This window comes from Ruditapes philippinarum, unplaced genomic scaffold (assembly GCF_026571515.1).
Source record: "Ruditapes philippinarum isolate M1 unplaced genomic scaffold, ASM2657151v2 ctg3449_1_1_1_1, whole genome shotgun sequence".
NCBI lineage: Eukaryota > Metazoa > Mollusca > Bivalvia > Venerida > Veneridae > Ruditapes > Ruditapes philippinarum.
In genome coordinates, this window is record NW_026862861.1 from 1 (window position 1) to 19,112 (window position 19,112).

Sequence of the window (19,112 nt, forward strand, 5' to 3'; positions counted from 1 at the left end):
TGTACATAAAAAAAGACATTTGCAAAAAAAATAAAATGAACTGACACTTGAGTTTTTTTTAGACGGATAACAATGAAAAGATAGATTCTTGTGTAAATATGGTATTAAAGATGTAAATTAAAGACAATTACTGGGTTGATGTACATAAGGATTGTACTTAAATTGTTGTGTTGATACCCCGAGTATCAGGCGAGTAATGTATAAATAGGTTGTGTTCATAATGCAGTGTATTAAAAGTGTTATTTATGAAATTATATGTTTTATGGTATTATATTTACCATTTTGAATATTAAATTCTATATATCTTAAAGATAAAAAAGATAAATTGTATATAAAAAAATATATAAATGACAGAAAAAAAGTAATTTCAAATTATTTAATTTGGTTGTTATATTTATTATTTCTGTTTGTTTTTGCCTTGGCAAGTTGTAAGAGGACTTGACCAGCATGTTTTCTGTACTAGGTTTCTTCAAAACTTCTAATGTGCACAGGCTTAGTGGCATCTGCCTCTTAAAGCAAGGATTATCTTGCTGTTTGCCACTTCAGACCAACCGGCTTTTCTTTTTTCTTTTTTTTTCGCAAAATATACTCCTGTGTTCCCAGTTAAATTGCTAGAATGACTTGGCCCTGCAAAGGCATGTACCATACCAAATTAAACAGTTAACACTACTGCACATGTACTTGTAAAAAAAGTAAGTTAAAAAATGTACTGAAATGTATATATTTTTTTTGCTTGTCACTAGAATTTGAATAATTTTAGTAAAGTACATAGACATGATTGACAGATTTTTAGCTCGACTATTCGATAAGAATGAGTAGAGCTATTGTAGTCACCCGAGCGTCGGCGTCAGCGTAACCACTTATGTTAAAGTTTTTGTAATACCTCAAATATTTTCAAAGTCCATTGACATATGGCTTTGAAACTTTGCACACTTGCTCACCATCATGACCCCAACCTGTAGACAGGAGGAGGTAACTGTATCAAGCATTTTGACAGAATTATGCTCCTTTTTCAACTTAGAATTTACGTTAAAGTTTTTGTAAATTACCTCAAATATTTTCAAAGTCCATTGACATGGCTTTGAAACTTTGCACACTTGTTCACCATCATGACCCCAACCTGTAGACAGGAGAAGGTAACTCTATCAAGCATTTTGACAGAATTATGCCCCTTTTTCGACTTAGAATTTACATTTAGGTTTGCATACCACCTCAGATATTTTCATATTCTTTTGAAACAAGTTAAAATTTTATACACTTCTTTGAGAGCATAATAGGACTCTCTCCAAGGCCTATAACTGTAACATTGATTTAAAGAAAAAATTTGTCCTTTTGTTATTAACTCAGAAAATTTTACATTATCAAGGCTCTTTTACTATCAAGCAATAAGAATAGTCGAGCGTTGCTGTCCTACCTGCAGCTCTTGTTTATTACCTACAGACCAAATGTCGGAAGTGGAAAACAAACATTATCAAGGGTGGCCTTGTTTAAAACCTTCTTGGGTCATGTTGACCACTAGTTGACTCAAAGAGATTCAAATAAGCTCTCGAAAATTCAGTTGCATCTGAGATACTAAATGTAAAAGAAATCTACTATGCAAATCCATTTTAACCGACTAGTACTACTATTACAATAGTACGTAGTTAAAGGGACTCCACTGAGGTTTTGTGACATGACGCATCTTTAAGAAATAATTTTTCGAGATTTAAATGTTCCATTTGGTCACGGATTTATATTATTGTAATATAAATCCGTGATTTGATGACTATGGCTTATGTGCAAATTTGAGATCATTTGCTAATACTCCATTTTTCAAGACTAATTATTGTAATCGTGAAAAAATGACCCAAAAATTTAAAAATGTTTCAATGCTTTTCCCTCAAAGCTGGCCAAGAAAAGCACAAAAATATAATTTTCAATTCATTTCTACGCATCTTTCTTAATAATCTTTTGTTGATCTTTCAGTTTTAAGAGCCCCACTGATCTGTGTAAAAAATTAAAATTTTATGTTTAAACATTTGGACCTAAGAGGAGTTCCTTTCAAAGCATCATTCCCTTTTAGGAGAAATGTATTTTAAGTTTCATCTGGAATAATCATGTTCCCAAATTATACCATCTACTACAGTATTAATTTGTAATTACTCTTAACATATTTGATAATGGGTCATCAACAAAATAAATTTACATGGTCAGAATCATTGCAGTTGTTAGCAGATATTAATTCTCCATGTATGAAATAACACAATACCTTCACATCTTTTTTTATTTACAATAAAAATAATTAATAATTATACTATTACATTAGTCAAACGCCATAATCATATTTGCTTCATTTTTTTTTCATTTTTTATTCTTATAAAAGATAAAATTGAAAATTCTGATGCTCTTAAAATGTGTACAGGTAACAATTTCTATGGTTTTTGACAATTTGTGTGACATTTAATGTCCCTTTAAGTGCTTTTCAACATAATTTCCCCTCTGGGGACCCCAACAGGTAGTTGGATATATCAATCGTGTAGTATTTAAACACGACACCGGTAAGCGTGCGTTTCTGTGATAATGATTAAAAATTATCCCAAGTTTTTCCCTTTAAAACTACATTTTTCCCGTTAATAACAACCATAAGAAGACTATTTATTGTTTAATCAATTAGTTGAAGCATTTATCATAAATTCATTTAGTTATATACACAGAGTAAATAATATAAAGTAAGTCTGAGCGAATAGGCGCTTGGTTGTTTACATAATTGACCATAGCAACAATAAATTGGATCCAGATTTACTCTAAAAATAAAATAGTAAGTATTTTCCTTCTTTTTTTCAATTTATAACGAAAATATTTATATTAAACTGATGAACGATAAAGTCATTTAGAAATTTTATACTTTTTGCAAATGATAAATTAATAATTATTTAAATGATAAATTTTGTCATCAAGTGGGGCCAGATGCATTTATGGCTGCTTAAGGAAATGGGATATGTATCTTGATTTATGAAATATACAGTTGAATGCATCAACAAAAGCTTTCAAAGAGACATCAAGATAATTTTTGATTGATGTTGTCTTTTTCCAGTTTGACAATATGAAATAACAGTCTGTATAATGAATTAATAAGGCTATCCAAGTCAAATTGACAGTGCATGTAATACTGCATGAATAGTTTGACCAATTTTATAGTCTTTTTTTCTACTGTCATTTCTTTGGAAAAGACATTGCCCAGCCTAAAGTTAGGTCAGTGACACTCTGTCAAATTAGTTGGACTAACCCAGCCTGCCCCCAACTTCAAGGCAGTATGAGGGGAAATAAGTCTTGCAATTACTGAACACTTAAGTCGAGATGAGAGTGAGAAGATTTTTTTGTATGGGCAATTATTTGAATATCTCCCCTCTAGATTCTGAACTGAAGCAAAGAACTCAAAAAGCTTTGGACGTTAAAACGTTTTGACTTAAGTGGGGAACAAAATGTTTTGACTTAAGTGGGGAAATGAGCCAAATTTTTACCTTTCAATGGTAAATGTACTGTGGGTCCATCTGTCAGTGCAGGAGCAGTTAGCAGGGTTTTTGCCATCTTACTTTCCATGCAGGAATGAGCCATTGCCAGAAAATCTATAAGTCTAAGTCTGTTATTCTCCAGGGGGTGTAATCTCTGACTGAGTATACTTGCAAGCAGACCTACCTTAACATAACTTTTATCTTGCTTAATGCCTCTTCAAAATGGTACTACCACTAACTTTACTGCGGGGAAGTAAAACATTATATTTATTCTTTCCCTTGTTTTATGTAATAATTATTTGACACTATTATGAGCCTGTCTTTTTAGATTGTGATTTTGGCTATATAATCTATCTCTCTTTTTCATAGTGCCTTGCTTTCCGCGTAAGCAGCCTGCAGTTGTCCAGCCAGAAGAAACCACACCACAGTACAAAAATGTTCAAAGGTAAAGAGGAATTTGTTATCAAATTAATCCTTTTTAGACATTCTATTATTATTTGTTTGAAAAATGCACATCTTCGTTTCGATATACATTGTAGAATACCTTTTTATTTCAAATTGTACCATTATGATCATGTTGATATTTATATATTTATTCTTTTATATGGATTTAATGCTAAATTGGTAAGTTTCAAAATATTTTTCAATCTTGCAGGTATGGTGAGACAAATATACGTCATGTCAATGCTCCAATGAAACAAGATCAGTGGAGAAAGGGTTACAAAGACCCAAATGCTGGACGTAGATTGCCTGATCCCCCACAGGAACCAGTTGTAGAAACTGTACAGAGACAGCGACCCCCATCTGGACGACCGCAAAGACAGTTTGAAACCGAGCACCATGTGTCATCAACACCAAGACAGCAGCCTCTGTCTCAAAGGAAATACAAACAGCCCGTATCAGCTGATTTTTTTATCAGTGTTCCAATATTCAATGAAACCTTAGACCACAGGTATAGTTTATTTTTTAGTTTTTTCAAAACAAAGAATGTAATTTAATTTATACAAAATTTATTTCAACCAATATAAGTTCAACTTAAAAGAGTAGAAGAATTTATTTTAGTTTGATTGTTTAGGAAGCTAAAAGCTTATAGACATGCACTTAAAACCAAGTGTTATTTGGCTGTTTAATAGGAGGAAGAGTGCATGCTACAGCAATTCAATATCAGTTTAAGTGAAAAACTTTTCAATGTCTTACTTTATTTCTATATGACAGACTCATATGGCAAGTTTTTTAATCATGCTGTATTGATTATTCTGTCTGCCGTGGTATTTCACAAATAATTTTAGTTACAGATTTATTTCTTTAGATCTTCATAGTTGACATTCAAGCTACAATGAAAATTAGGTACTATAAATGTTCAACTACATAAGCACTACTTTCATTTCATTTACTTTCATTTCTTTTAAATCTGTGACAGATACAGTGTAACTTCTGAATTCCGGAACTTCTAAAATCCGGAAACTTCTGAAATCCGAACAATTTTCAGAGTCCCGAAATTTCTCCTTCTGTTTTCTATGTAATAAAAACCTCTGAATTACGGAACTTCTAAATTCTGAATTCCGAACGATTTTCTGGTAAATTTTGGATTATATCAATTAAAATTTACTTCCAAAATCCGGAAATTAAAAAAGGTGTGAAGGGAATATTATATTTGTAACCTTCAAAAACCTTCAAAATGTCAGTATCTTCCATTATTAACAGTACCCATTTATCTTGACACATATTAGAATTGCAACATGTCAAGCATATCAAACACTTGTTTAAAGTGTGAAAATTAAGAAATTGAGAAAAATAATGTGATGAAATGAAAAAATACAGGTAAATAGCAGGTACTACATGTATATTAAATATACTAAAGGATAAATTGTGATAATTAACATTATGCTATTGTATCAGCAAATTCAGTTATATGTGATAATGAAATAAAAAGTATTAAAAGTCCTATAATAGTGCTATTTTGTTAATTTTATCAGCTTTATAATATATTTTTCATCATGTCTTACTATAAAACAGTTGATGTATAATAATTGTACTTTGTTTAGATAATTCCGAACTTCTGAATTCCGGAAACTTCCAAATTCCGGACTTTTTGGCTAGTCCCGCAGGTGTTCGGTTTTCAGAAGTTACACTGTATTATCAAAAATGTAAGAAAATTTTATCCTTTATTTTCCAGTTATCGAAAGAAAAATGAGTATGTATATGTGGATAGACCTGACGATGATGCCTCGCTCTACCATCAGAGTTTATCTCGTCACTCTAGTCTCCGAGACTTGAACAACGACAGTTTACGAAGACAGGATAGTCTGCAGAGACAGAACTCCGGTCAAAATTACAGAGATCATCGAGATAGAAATAGGTCTTCTTCATTAAATAGGTATACTGATAATTATATGGTAATTTTTTTTTTATGATAACAATTAGTGCCTCTTTGACTGTGTTGTACTGACTTGACCGGTCCCTCAGTATTTTGGGTTTTAAGTTAAACTTCATTAATTACATTTATTTTATGTGAAAAATCTTTTTATAAATATCATGATCATGTCACGGTACAGAGCTGATAATTAAAAGGTAAAATTTTGTGTAAGTGCATTTACATTTGGTTTATACAGAATTTATTTTTTGTTCCATTGTGTAGGAAGCAATAAGCTTATAGATCACTTTCAAATCCTTTCCTGGAACCAACCAGTGCTGAGCAATGAGTGTAAATTTTCTTGCTCAAGGAAACAACGACTTGCCCCTGACAGGGTTTGAACCCATGCAGCTAGCAGTCATTAGATTACTAGTCCAACACGTAAACCACTCGACCATGCCGCCACTCATATGACTGCATTTCTGCATTCAGTGTAGTCAGTATGTCTGTGGTATGGTATTTTGCGGGTTGCAGGTCCGTTTCTACCCCAGACTGCTCATTTTCTCACAAAAATAATTTATGTTCTTTATGTTACTCATACATATACACACACACAAAAGTGTTATAACTAAAATTGTTTCATGCTACAGAAATGCCAGACGTGAACACAGACGAGAACGCAGACATAAAATAGCTTCCGGTAGTGAAGCTTCATTCAATACTTACTCGTCACGTGGAACATACGGTTATGAGTCGGAAACCTTCGAAGAAGCCAGACAATTACGCAAGGCCAGGTCTGGTGCTGGGTTGAATGTGGATTCAGGAGATGAAGATTGCCGATAGAGCAAAATCATTGCTTTGTTTCTCAGGAAAAATAAGACAAACAAAATTATGAAAAGCATCCTGCAGATCTGTTTTGAACACAGTATCTTTATAAATATGCAGTAATAGAGATTAATTGCTCAGAAAACTAAAGCATGCAACAAAACAATTGTAAGAAATACAAATATTGAACTAGAGTAGCTAAGAAATGGTTTAATTTATTGCATTGTTCAGTTGAGAAAAGAATAACTCCTATAATGAAATCAAATCGGGATTACTTTGTAACTATAAGAAAATATTAATTTTACATGAGTGTTAGAATTATTTAATATTATTTTACAATTTATCTTTTTTTTTCAAGTAATTGTTTTACCATATTCTGGAAATTTCTTTTTTCTTTGTATATTGCATGGACAAGAACAAGCCAGTTAACATTGTTATTTTACAGTTTTGAGAATAATAGGTGATGCAGTTTAGTAATTGAACTCCTGAGAATAATAAGTAGTGTAAATTAGTAATTCGACTCATTTGAATAATAAGTCATGCATATATGTAATTTAACTTGGTAATAATAAGTAATGCAAATAAGTAATTCAACTTCAGCATATAATAAGTAATTTAACTCCTGAGGATCAATATTAGCTTGCTGACATGCATTTTAATCAAAACATAGTAGTTACCAAATGTACATACAATTATTATTGATAGTTTTAATATATCTAAATCTTGCTATTTGTATATTTTTTATAGTTATACTTTTTTGGGATATGTTTTTGTTATTGTTAAGTCCTTATTCTACTAAGTTGTTGAATGAATAAGAAACTATACTTAACTGAAAGAATTAGTACATGTACTGTTGAATTTTAAGGTTTGCTGCCAATGTCTAGGACTATATATACATGTACACACTAGCTTTTAGTACATGATACAATATTACATGAAAAATATATTACATAATGTTAAAGATATAAATAAAGTACTGTCGGTCTCCGTGACGGAGTGGTTACAGGGTTACAGTCATTGTCTTCACACATGGTTTTACTTAAGTATGGAGTGCCAACAATTGTGTTTTAAGTTCATTTAAGTTCATTCATCTCTTGGTAATAAGGGAAGAAATTGGAATCTTGCTGTAATTTATTGTTTTCTTATATATGCATGCTAGTTTTCAAAGACACTCTTCACCATTTCATTATAAAATGATGACAGAATTTCAAAGGGTAGTGTTAAATTTATCAGTCAGGGTAATATTTTTTGTTATTGACTGTCTAGTTACTTTCATTGTTGTTTTATGGTGCCTTAAATGTCATCTCCAGGACAGTCACCTGATTTCCGGGACAGTCCCGGACATCTGGGACGTTATGACATGTATGCTTATATACATGTTTTTACTGGTAAGTTACTCAATTTTGTGTATGTAGGACTTAAATGTTTTCTGCAATTGGGAAATTCTATGAATATACAGTTTCTTATATGAGGTCTCGAGTAAAGTAATCATGCTATCATTATATTCAGTTCACCTTAAATAAGAAGGATCTGTTCACAGAATATTTTTGTGAAGTCTATACACGTATTTTACTATAAGAAAGTAAAAGATACATGACGTAATTCTTACATGTATATAATTGTATACAGCGTATCTCAGAAGTACTTTTTTATCATAGTCTGATTTTGTGTATTTTCAATTTTTAGCTGGATTATTATCATGCTTATATTTACATGTATGTGTTCTTTGTTATTTCTTCTCTTTGGTGTGTTCTTTTGCGTAATGTCTTCCTTTGATCAGTTTTCTATGTGTTCTTTTGTATGTCCTTGATACATAATTATACATTCTTACTTACTGCTATGTTAACAGAATAATTTTTATGTGTTTATGCATCAGTTGTTTATACCCCCCAGTCTCCCACTGCTGGGAAAAAAGTGGGGAAATGGGGACTGAAATTAGTTTTTACTTTCTGTCTGTCCCCAAACTGCATTTCACAGGTCATTGTGGTGGTTATATTTTGGTGCAAAAATAGCTGGGAAATTGTCTAACTTGCAGTGCAGGGGTTTTACCACAGTACTCCCATCACATACCAGGGGCCTTTATCAGTGGATTTGATAATCCAAAAGTTAAAGTTGGTACTATCACTTGTGGGTAACAGGGTTTAGTTCGTCACTAAGAAACTTCTGTGAATTGTTTTTGTCATATTGCATTTGTTAAGTCTTACACATCAGATATCTTGTGTTTTTATTCTATTTTTAGCATTTTTAAGACTTTTTTTCCGATATGATATTAGGACATTTTATATGCTTGTAGGTGCTTTAACCACAAACTGTATTCAGTGTGCTATATTTGTAAAATGTTTTTTAAAAAAAACAAGCTTTTTATAAGTGATTCTTTTTTTTTTCTTCCTTTACTCTTTTTGTTAAGACTTTCTCTTGTAGATGTTATTCTGTGTAAGTTATACTTTTTATTTTACAAAAATGTGTCCTGTTATAATAAAATTATTGTTTATTTATTCTATGATGTTATGATTAACTAACAAGATTATTTAATGGTGCATTATATGTGTGAAGGAATAATACATAAATTTTCTCACAAGAATGTTTTATTTGTGAACAAACAGTCAAAGCTGTATTTTAAGACCAGTTTTACAAAAAATGTTGTGATTATATATAGATGGTCTTTGACACATTGATTGTATACATTGGAAAATGAAGTTGTAGGCATTGAGCTTTCTTTATTCATTCTATTGTTGAAGGTGGTCTTGAAACCCAGGTTTTTCTGTACCTGTTATGGTTCTTTGAAAGGCATACTTTTATATGTTGACAATGGATAGGTAAATTTTTCTTGATGATTTTATTGTGTAATAATGAAATTTCTTATATTATTTCTTCTGTGATGTAATGTCAAGTGAATCTCTTTTTTCTATCACAGTCATTTAGTTATAGGGTAATAAAATTTTATTTTGTATTGCATGATTTTCTTTGTAGCTGTATATTTACTTGGACATGTTATTTCTGATTGTTTAAGATTATTGTACTAGTCAATTGAAACTCCGCCCTATTCCAACAGGCAGTGTGAGGAAGTGCAGAAGAAATAAGTAAAGTTTTTACATTCCTACTGTCCCCTTACTGCCAGGAGAACGTTGGGTTCATTTTTTGTTTGTTTTAGTGCCAATATAGAAAAAGTTATGTCCAACTCACACTGTTCGGGCATTTAGCTTGGATTTTACGTTTTGTCTGTGCAGGGTGGGGGTTTAAAAAGGGATAAGATTATCCAGGTAAAGGCCCTGGCTTTAAACTGGGGCTAGGGTTTCAGTTGACTGTCATATTGATTTACCAAAAACTAGCTTAGCTGTCTAGTCATAGTTGTGACATGAATAAAGCTTAGAATAAAATATACGATTGTTGTGTGCTTTTTAACTTGTAGCAAATGTATGAAATTTTTAGCACTTAAGTCAAAAATACCATAACTATGCCTCCCATACATAACTAGGTCAACTTAAACACCTGTGCTACCTGACCAAAAGACTTTACTCAAGCAAGCTGCTGTTTAAAAATAGTAAATATGTCATGCTATAATAACAGAGCTGAAACAATTGAGCTATGTACATCAGCCAAAAAAGATACACAGGCTCCTATTTACAAACTCGAATGGATCAGTAAATAACAAGTGTTAGGTAATATTTAAATAAATGAAAATCAGAGATCTCTTCCCTTTTTTGTTATTGTAATACAACGTCTTTTTGCAGATATTTGTCAAGTGATCAAGTGTTGTCCACTATGACATCATTTTGAGAGAAAATACCACAATACAACCAAAATGGTGGCACACATGCATCTTATTATAGTCTGTTATCCTTACGAGAATAAACATTACTGCATCACCTTTCTTTACAGCCACTTACAAAGCATTGTTTGTAATTTGATCATATGAAATAATATAATGAAAAACAATAAATCAGATTTTTTTCTTTTAATTTTTTATTCAAATGTAGAAAAATAAATAATAGAGCAATTAATATAAATACATAGCAGTAACAAATTATAAACAAGACTAATATATTCTTTACTATACAGTTCGAAATTTGGTGTCCTAGAGTAAGACACACCCAGTAACCTTCTAGAGACCTTACATAAAAAGTCAAACAATAGAGCATAAAGAACTTCCTTCTATGAAATTTCAAATACTTAAATCACAAATAAAGCTGGATTGTCAAGATATCTTGTTGCTTTAAGTCTACTTCCTGGAACTTAAATCATAATTATTTCTATCATTTTACTGATATAATTTTGAGAAAATATTGTCCCGACCCTGTAAAGGTTCAAACCCATAATCCTTAGTTTCGAGGCAGACACCATAACCACTATGCCATCACTTTTCTTAAGACATCCACAAGATCTTTTTAAAACGTCAATAATTTGAGGCCTTAATAAAATTCACAAACAGCAGTGTTGGAATAATTAAACAAAAGTAAAGCTCAAAAGTTAACATCAAAAGCAAATGACAGACAATGGTGACAATACTTTATATTCTGTTTTTATGCATTTATGTTTTCAGGCTATTTCTTATAGGAGGAAACATAGTTTTGTACTAACTTAATTATCATTGAAATGTTATTTTACATTAAGATTTCATGCCAAAGAAGTTATTTGAGTTAGCTCCCTTTAATTGTGTGTATGAGAAAAACTCAAATAAAAATGAAAATCTTCAACTTTACATATATTACAAACTGACCCATTTTCATTTAATGTCAATCAACTTAACACAGAACCTTACAAGTGAAATATAGATTATATCACTCACTTGTAACAAAGATACTGCCTTTCACCAATAAAAGTCAAAGAAAATTAATGTAATATCACTAATATTGTACAGCCTTAACATAAAAATATTTCCTGTTGACTTCAGTTGGCCATACATATATATGCATGTGTAAATATCTAAAATTGAGAAATGAAATTGGCACAACAAATGGAACCCCTCAGTCACGAAACTGGATAGCCTGATTACATGAAAAAATACGTCCTTGACAGGATTTAAACTCACAAGTGTTACCAAAATATATTCTTAAACCAACTTATTTGATAAGTTCATTGTAAAGAGGCATCCCTATAGAACCATCCGGTTACAATAATAATGTAATAATAATCTAATATACAGAGGGTTGACCACAAGACTCTTGTAAATCCTTCTTTATTTCATACAAGTTAATGCAGTTTTTCGATTAACCCTCAATATATGTACAAGCATATGCAAGAACAAGAAATTCTAAGTTAAAACAGACTTATATAGTAAAAGCAATAAATACACTATTTACAAACAAGTCTGTCTTAAAAATCATTATAATACCACAATGCCCTTGATATGTTTAATGTCCTTTGAAGATAAATTGCTCATATATTTACTTTTGAACAGCAATGACTGTTCTCTCAAATACACAAAATATTTTTACATGCATAGTATTTTATGAACACATAACATTTGGCACATTTCGCATATTTAGTATTTCTTGTGTTAGTTAAAAATCATACAAAAACCAATTAAACAATTAAATTCAATAACCATAAAACTATTGAACTGCTTGATTGGAAAAAAGAACATCAAGTCTACAAACTTTATATCACTGTGTCGAGCCCAGAGAGTGGCCAAGATTTTAGAGTCAAAGGTCTGAGGTAATAAAGAAATTTTCTAATATTGAACTAGGATCTCCTGTATTTGATTGGACAGAAACTGACACAAAATGTTCACTGACCATTGAAAATGCTGAAATTCAAGATAGATTTCTCTGAAAAAAAGGTTTGTTGTAACATTGTGGCCTGGACATGACACATGGCTTCAGAGGCTTTGGCTTTAAATAATGGTTTTAGAGCAATTGGCACAACACATGGTTTTTGACTTCTGGGTAAGACACATGGTTTTATGTAACAATTTTGTTAATTGTCATCAATTTTCTACATTTTTACTGAATTAATCCATGCAGTGATTTTCATGCTTATATAACAAACTCCAAAAAAAGGCCTCTTCCCAATTGAAATTTTCTTTATAATCATGCAGTTTTCCCAAAAATCTTAACTTAAACCTGCTTTTTTACTTCCCAAATTAACAATTTTAGCTATATTTTTTCCCAAAATCAAGCGGCTAAGGCCTCTTCCCAATGAATTGAAAAAAATCACTAAATGGTAAATGCCGGCTGGTTTAAGAGGAATTTAATGACCATGAACTATTTCCTAGCATAAATATAAATTGATACAAAAACACAATGCAAATAAGACGACTACATAAGTATTGCATTTTAAAATTTGGTGAGCTTCACATCTGAAGGCTATGGCTATTACAATTTACTCCTAATGTTTACAGATATATCACTTATGGATAAAGAAACTTTTATTTTCCATTTCATTTTGAAAATCTTAACAACCACAACAACAAGATCAATGGAATTTTCCTTCTAACCCTTAACCTTTTGAATGTGTATAATGGATTTGCCCTGCTTAGAACTTGGAACAGTCCATTAAAAGTTACAGGGATTTCATAATCAAGATTCACAAATTTTAGCTACTAGCAGTATAGAGCCTGGTCAGACTACATAGAGGTGAAAGCTGGCATGGCTCTATACTGGTGACAAAGGGTTTACCATTCTTTGGTTCCAGCAGGTTAAAGGCTTACATAGTTACACATTTTATAAACTAACAAATACAGTATTTAGGCAAGAATGGAATGATTACTGATAAAATCATGTATATATGAATATATTAATTTATGCATAAATAGACTTATCTTGCATACTTTGTAGCATAGTGTACAACTAAATAAATATATTTCTGAGAAACTAAAAAGAAATTTAAAACATTTACAAAGAAAACAATTTGTGTCTTAAGATCCAAACATAAACAAAATAAAATATCTTCAGCATTCAATGTCTTTCTTTTACATTTGCGCCTTAAATTGAAACAAATCCTCTGTTTTTTCCCAACTTACATATTGAACAAGCAAATTCGTTGAATTTATATCCCCCGCCGAGTACTGGTTATTATTAACACAACAACTGAAGACATAAGGCTTTATTTATATATTAATCATGGCATAAACAGTAATATTCTTTGAACTTTGATAAATATTCAGGGCAATAACAGAGCCATAACTTTGTGTTAAATAGTAAAATCTGGAAATGCCAATGAGATGTATGCATACTACATAACTAATCAAGGGCCAAAAATCTGAGTTATAAGTATCTGACTGGAACAAGGCGACTATATGCACATCTCCTCTTAGTATCCTATAAAGTTTCATTGAATTCCAGCCAGTAGTAGCAGAGAAGTAGCGAGGAAACAAATATTTTTCTATATGAATACTGCATAATTAATCAAGGGCCATAACTCTGAGTTAAAGTGTCTGACCGAAACAAGCCGACGATATGTGCATCTCCTCTTGGTATTGAAGGTTCCCATAAAGTTTCGTTGAATTCCAGCCAGTAGTTACAGAGAAGTAGTGCGGAAACGATTTTTACTCTATATGCATACTACATAACTAATCAAGGGCCATAACTCTGAGTTAAAGGGTCTGACCGGAACAAACCGACGATATGCGCATCTCCTCTTGATATTGATGATTCCCATAAAGTTTCGTTGAATTCCAGCCAGTAGTTGCAGAGAACTACTCCGGAAACGATTTTTACTCCATATGCATATTGCATAACTAATCAAGGGCCATAACTCTGAGTTAAAGTGTCTGACCCAAACAAGCCAACGATATGAGCACTTCCTCTTGGTATTGAAGGTTCCCATAAAGTTTCGTTGAATTCCAGCCAGTAGTTGCAGAGAAGTAGCGCGGAAACGATTTTTACTCCATATGCATACTGCATAACTAATCAAGGGCCATAACTCTGAGTTAAAGTGTCTGACTGGAACAAGCCGACGATATGCCAATCTCCTCTTGGTATTGATGATTCCCATAAAGTTTCGTTGAATTCCAGCCAGTAGTTGCAGAGAAGTAGTGCGGAAACGATTTTTACTCTATATGCATACTACATAACTAATCAAGGGCCATAACTCTGAGTTAAAGTGTCTGACCGGAACAAGCCGACGATATGCGCATCTCCTCTTGATATTGATGATTCCCATAAAGTTTCGTTGAATTCCAGCCAGTAGTTGCAGAGAACTACTCCGGAAACGATTTTTACTCTATATGCATACTACATAACTAATCAAGGGCCATAACTCTGAGTTAAAGGGTCGGACCAGAACAAGCCGACGATATGCGCATCTCCTCTTGATATTGATGATTCCCATAAAGTTTCGTTGAATTCCAGCCAGTAGTTGCAGAGAACTACTCCGGAAACGAAATTCGGACGGACGGATGGAAGGACAGACAACGCCAAAACTATATCCCCCTCCCGATTCCATGGGCGGGGGATAACAATTCTATATAATATTGCACTCATTCTTGATAATGCCCCTAAAAAAAGCCCCACGTAAAACAAGAAACCATCTGTCACTATTTCATAGCCTATTACTCCTAGTTTCCCTTTTCATAAAAACTTAACATTATAAACAACTGACAGAAATGTAAAGAAATTCTATATAGAGACAGAGATGCATCAATTTAAACAATTTTGTTTGTGTGTTTGGGTTTTACGTCACACCAACACAGTATTGGTCATTTGACGACGTTCCAGCTTTACTGGTGGAGGAAGACCTCAGGTGCACTTCTGTGCATTATTTCAGGCACAAACTGGCACCTGAGTAGAACTACCGACGTACCATATTAGCTGGATAGCTTCCTCACATGAAAGAATCCAAAATCCCTGTCGGGATTCTAACCCACAGCGGTGAGGGGCAAGTGCAATTTAAACAACACACATACTTTGTGCATATAATTGACTCAATACATGTCAATTTCTATGTAATAAAAATTATAATAAAATCATCTTGATATTATTCTTGTAATTGACTCTAGTGGATTTTGTTAGACCAGGATCTTAGAAACATAAAGCTCCGAGCGTGATCCTGTCTAATAATATCCATGAGAGCCAAAATCTTAATCTTAAATCACGATAATCTTTTAATGACCATTTCATTATATACCTTCTCATACTTTTATTTTAATATATGTATTTGGCCGTTATGTAAAGTTGTCCTAGCATCAGCAACGTTATCCTGGATCACACTCATAAAATACGAATTTCCTTTCCGTTATATTTTGTTTTTGTCCATGTAATATAAAAAGTTCATTTAGCAGCAGATGAACTGGTATATAATTGAATAAATATAGACTGCCGTTTGACTGAGAGAAATACACGTTTTGTTTACTGTCTTCTCTGTTTAAGAGACTGGTTTTCCTCCGAGAGAACAATAATCTTCTTGCTGAGTTGCTCGTTATGTTGTTTTAGGTACCGTATCATATCAGCTTGACGCTCCAATACCTGGTCCATTAATCCACCATCTCTGTAATTACCGTAAACAGTCTAATGACAATATCAATATGTAAAAATAAAACTGCATAGTGGAAATTTATTGAATGTAAGGAGTCCAAGGATTTTCAGGAGAGATTTAATTACTTTTAATTGCAGACCTATATGCTAAGCACTCTCAGAATTACAAAATTGACAGCAATGCTTTATTATGCTATGCATAACAGCCAAAAAATATTGCATCCCTTTCATTTGGAACTAAATTGTAAAGCAATTTGTATAACATGCATGTAATAATTATCTGATGTCATTTTAAGTTCATAAAGGTTTTATCAACCTTTGATGGTGTGTACTATACCGCAGTTATAATAATTTCTTCTAAATTAATGAATTTTTTACTAAGTCTCTGATTAAATGGCTTTTATCTAATGATTTTTTTTTTGTAGGTTCCAGCCCATTTTCAGAACACATCAAACAACAAGGCCATGGATATATACCATACATATAAACACACAGATGTGCCTAGTAATTAGTTGTTATCTAGCAAAAAAAGGTTCAAGCTATTGTAACAGATACATCAAAGTTTGCAGATGAATGATAAATTACCTGAATCCAACATCAGTGGTGATTGAATTTGTTTGTAAAAAACTGGTCACCATTTCTTCCTGGTTTACATCTGGTGATGCCCCACTTTTGTTAAAATTTATTGTTCTCACTGAAAAAATTCAAAGATAAATATTAATTTGTTGTTGTTGTTTTAATAACTTAAATGAATTATGACAAAGGTAAAAATATCAATCTCCCTTTGCATTTGTGCTTTTAAAGAATGTCAATGACTTAAGAAAAAGTTCAAAATTTCATGTCAAATAATGTTTTTAGAGTTAGCTCCCTTCAACTGGTATTTTAGTTAATATCAGCTATAACAGTTATCTATCTGTGCTGGAGTGATGAGGTCAATCTTTTTTTTAAATTCAAAACTATTTTTAGAATGATGAGACACTTATTATCTATCATGCATGATAAGATGCTGATTATTTATGTAATCTGACTCATTATAATCACTATTTAAAAACTTGGTCATTAAAATGTTAGACTCTGGACAAAGTACTATATTTATTAAATCATCTAGTAATGACAGTCTCTTAAACAACCAACTGACAGATTAGATAATAGAATTTGTCTACTATATGAATTATTTGGGTTTTGATTTTAAAGCCACATGTCTTCATAGTCATCAGTCACAGAGCAACTGAAAATAAGCTCTTTTTGTGGTATTTTTTAAGTCATGTCAGCACAATAATGGTTGCTTGGTAGCTTGCCAGACTTTATGATGGAGGAAATCCTTTAGTGCCCCTCTAAGGCACCTGAGAAGAACCACCAATCTTTCATAAGCTTTATAGATAGATTCTTAACTGAAAGAATTCATAGTCAATGAAACAAGAGGGCCATGATGGCCCTGAAGTCGCTCACCTGTATATAGGCCCCCCCCCCCCCCCCGGAGCGGGGCAAGTTTAAACCCCAGGGCTTTAATTTGAATAAACTTGGTAGACACCCATTAGAAGATGTTTCATGCTAAACATCTAAGGTCTAGCTTGTTGGGTTTTTTAAAAAAAGATTTTTTAAGTTTTTTCCTTACACATATACTAGTATTTAAAAACAATAACACTCCTGGGGCAGGGCCAGTTTTGACCCCAGGGCTTTTATTTGAACAATCTTTGTAGACACTTACTAGAAGATGTTTCATGCTTAATATCTAAACTCTAGCTATTCAGGTTATTTCCAAGAAGATTTTTAAGTTTTGCTATACACATATAAGGAAAATCAATGTCCCCCGGGGCGGGGCCAATTTTGACCCCAGGGCTCTTAGTTGAACAAACTTGGTAGACATCCATTAGAACATGTTTCATGCTAAATATCTTAGCTCTAGCTCTTTGGGTTCTTTAAAAGAAGATTTTTAAGTTTTTACTATATGCATATAGGAAAAATCAATGACCCCCTGGGGCGGGGCCAATTTTGACCCTAGGGTTTTTATTTGAACAAACTTGGTAGACACTTACTAGAAGATGTTTCATGCCAAATATCTAAGCTCTAGCTCTTACAGTTCTTTAAAAGAAGATTTTTTAAGTTTTTACTATATGTATAAAGGGAAAATCAATGACCCCCTGGGGCGGGGCCAATTTTGACCCCAGGGCTTTTATTTGAACAAACTTGGTAGACATCCATTAGAACATGTTTCATGCTAAATATCTTAGCTCTAGCATTTTGGGTTCTTTAAAAGAAGATTTTTAAGTTTTTACTATATGCATATAGGGAAAATCAATGACCCCCTGGGGCAGGGCCAATTTTGACCCCAGGGCTCTTATTTGAACAAACTTGGTAGACATCTATTAGAAAATGTTTCATGCCAAATATCACAGCTCTAGCTCTTTGGGTTCTTTAAAAAAAGATTTTTAAGTTTTTACTATATGCATATAGGAAAAATCAATGACCCCTGGGGCGGGGCCAATTTTGACCCCAGGGCTTTTATTTGAACAAACTTGGTAGACAACCATTAGAAGATGTTTCATGCTAAATATCTTAGCTCTAGCTCTTTGGGTTCTTTAAAAGAAGATTTTTAAAGTTTTTACTATATACATATAGGGAAAATCAATGACCCCCTGGGGCGGGGCCAATTTTGACCCCAGGGCTTTTATTTGAACAAACTTGGTAGACACTCACTAGAAGATGTTTCATGCCAAATATCTAAGCTCTAGCTCTTTTGGTTTTTTAGAAGATGATATTTAAAGTTTTTTCTTTTGGTTGCCATGGCAACCAGAGTTCTGCATGGAATTAAATTCTTTGAACAATTTTCAAAGGTGACCACCAAAGGAACATTCCTGTGAAGTTTGGATGAAATTGGCTCAGTGGTTTATGAGGAGATGTCATTTAAAGTAAAAGTTTACGGACGACGGACGGACGCCGGACGAAAAGCGATCACAAAAGCTCACCCTGTCACAAAGTGACAGGTGAGCTAAAAAGGGGCAGGTGATTCTAAGTCAGTGAGCTTAGAAG

General features: G+C 32.6%; 2 protein-coding genes across 3 annotated transcripts in view; one reads left to right on the forward strand and one right to left on the reverse strand.

Moving 5' to 3' along the window:
- The first annotated feature begins 2,522 nt into the window (after positions 1-2,522).
- On the forward strand, positions 2,523-10,057 carry LOC132720406 (uncharacterized). Its single transcript, XM_060704535.1, has 5 exons — positions 2,523-2,797; positions 3,861-3,936; positions 4,147-4,443; positions 5,668-5,868; positions 6,495-10,057. Coding segments are annotated over exons 1-5 (768 nt in total). The 5' UTR covers positions 2,523-2,796; the 3' UTR covers positions 6,688-10,057.
- A 561-nt stretch (positions 10,058-10,618) lies between these two features.
- LOC132720409 (transmembrane protein 192-like) overlaps positions 10,619-19,112 on the reverse strand; it is a 32,459-nt gene continuing 23,965 nt past the window's right edge. For both annotated transcript variants that reach the window (XM_060704548.1, XM_060704549.1), the window contains 2 exons: positions 16,668-16,776; positions 10,619-16,095 (listed from right to left, as the gene is read on the reverse strand). In XM_060704548.1, coding sequence (XP_060560531.1) covers positions 15,957-16,095; positions 16,668-16,776 — 248 coding nt within the window. In that variant the 3' untranslated portion in view covers positions 10,619-15,956. The remainder of the gene's footprint in view (positions 16,096-16,667; positions 16,777-19,112) is intronic.

Coding starts and splice junctions, on each gene's coding strand:
- LOC132720406 (XM_060704535.1), top strand. Junction 4,444..5,667: donor AATGAAACCTTAGACCACAG/GTATAGTTTATT, acceptor TTTATTTTCCAG/TTATCGAAAGAAAAATGAGT. Junction 5,869..6,494: donor AGGTCTTCTTCATTAAATAG/GTATACTGATAA, acceptor TTCATGCTACAG/AAATGCCAGACGTGAACACA.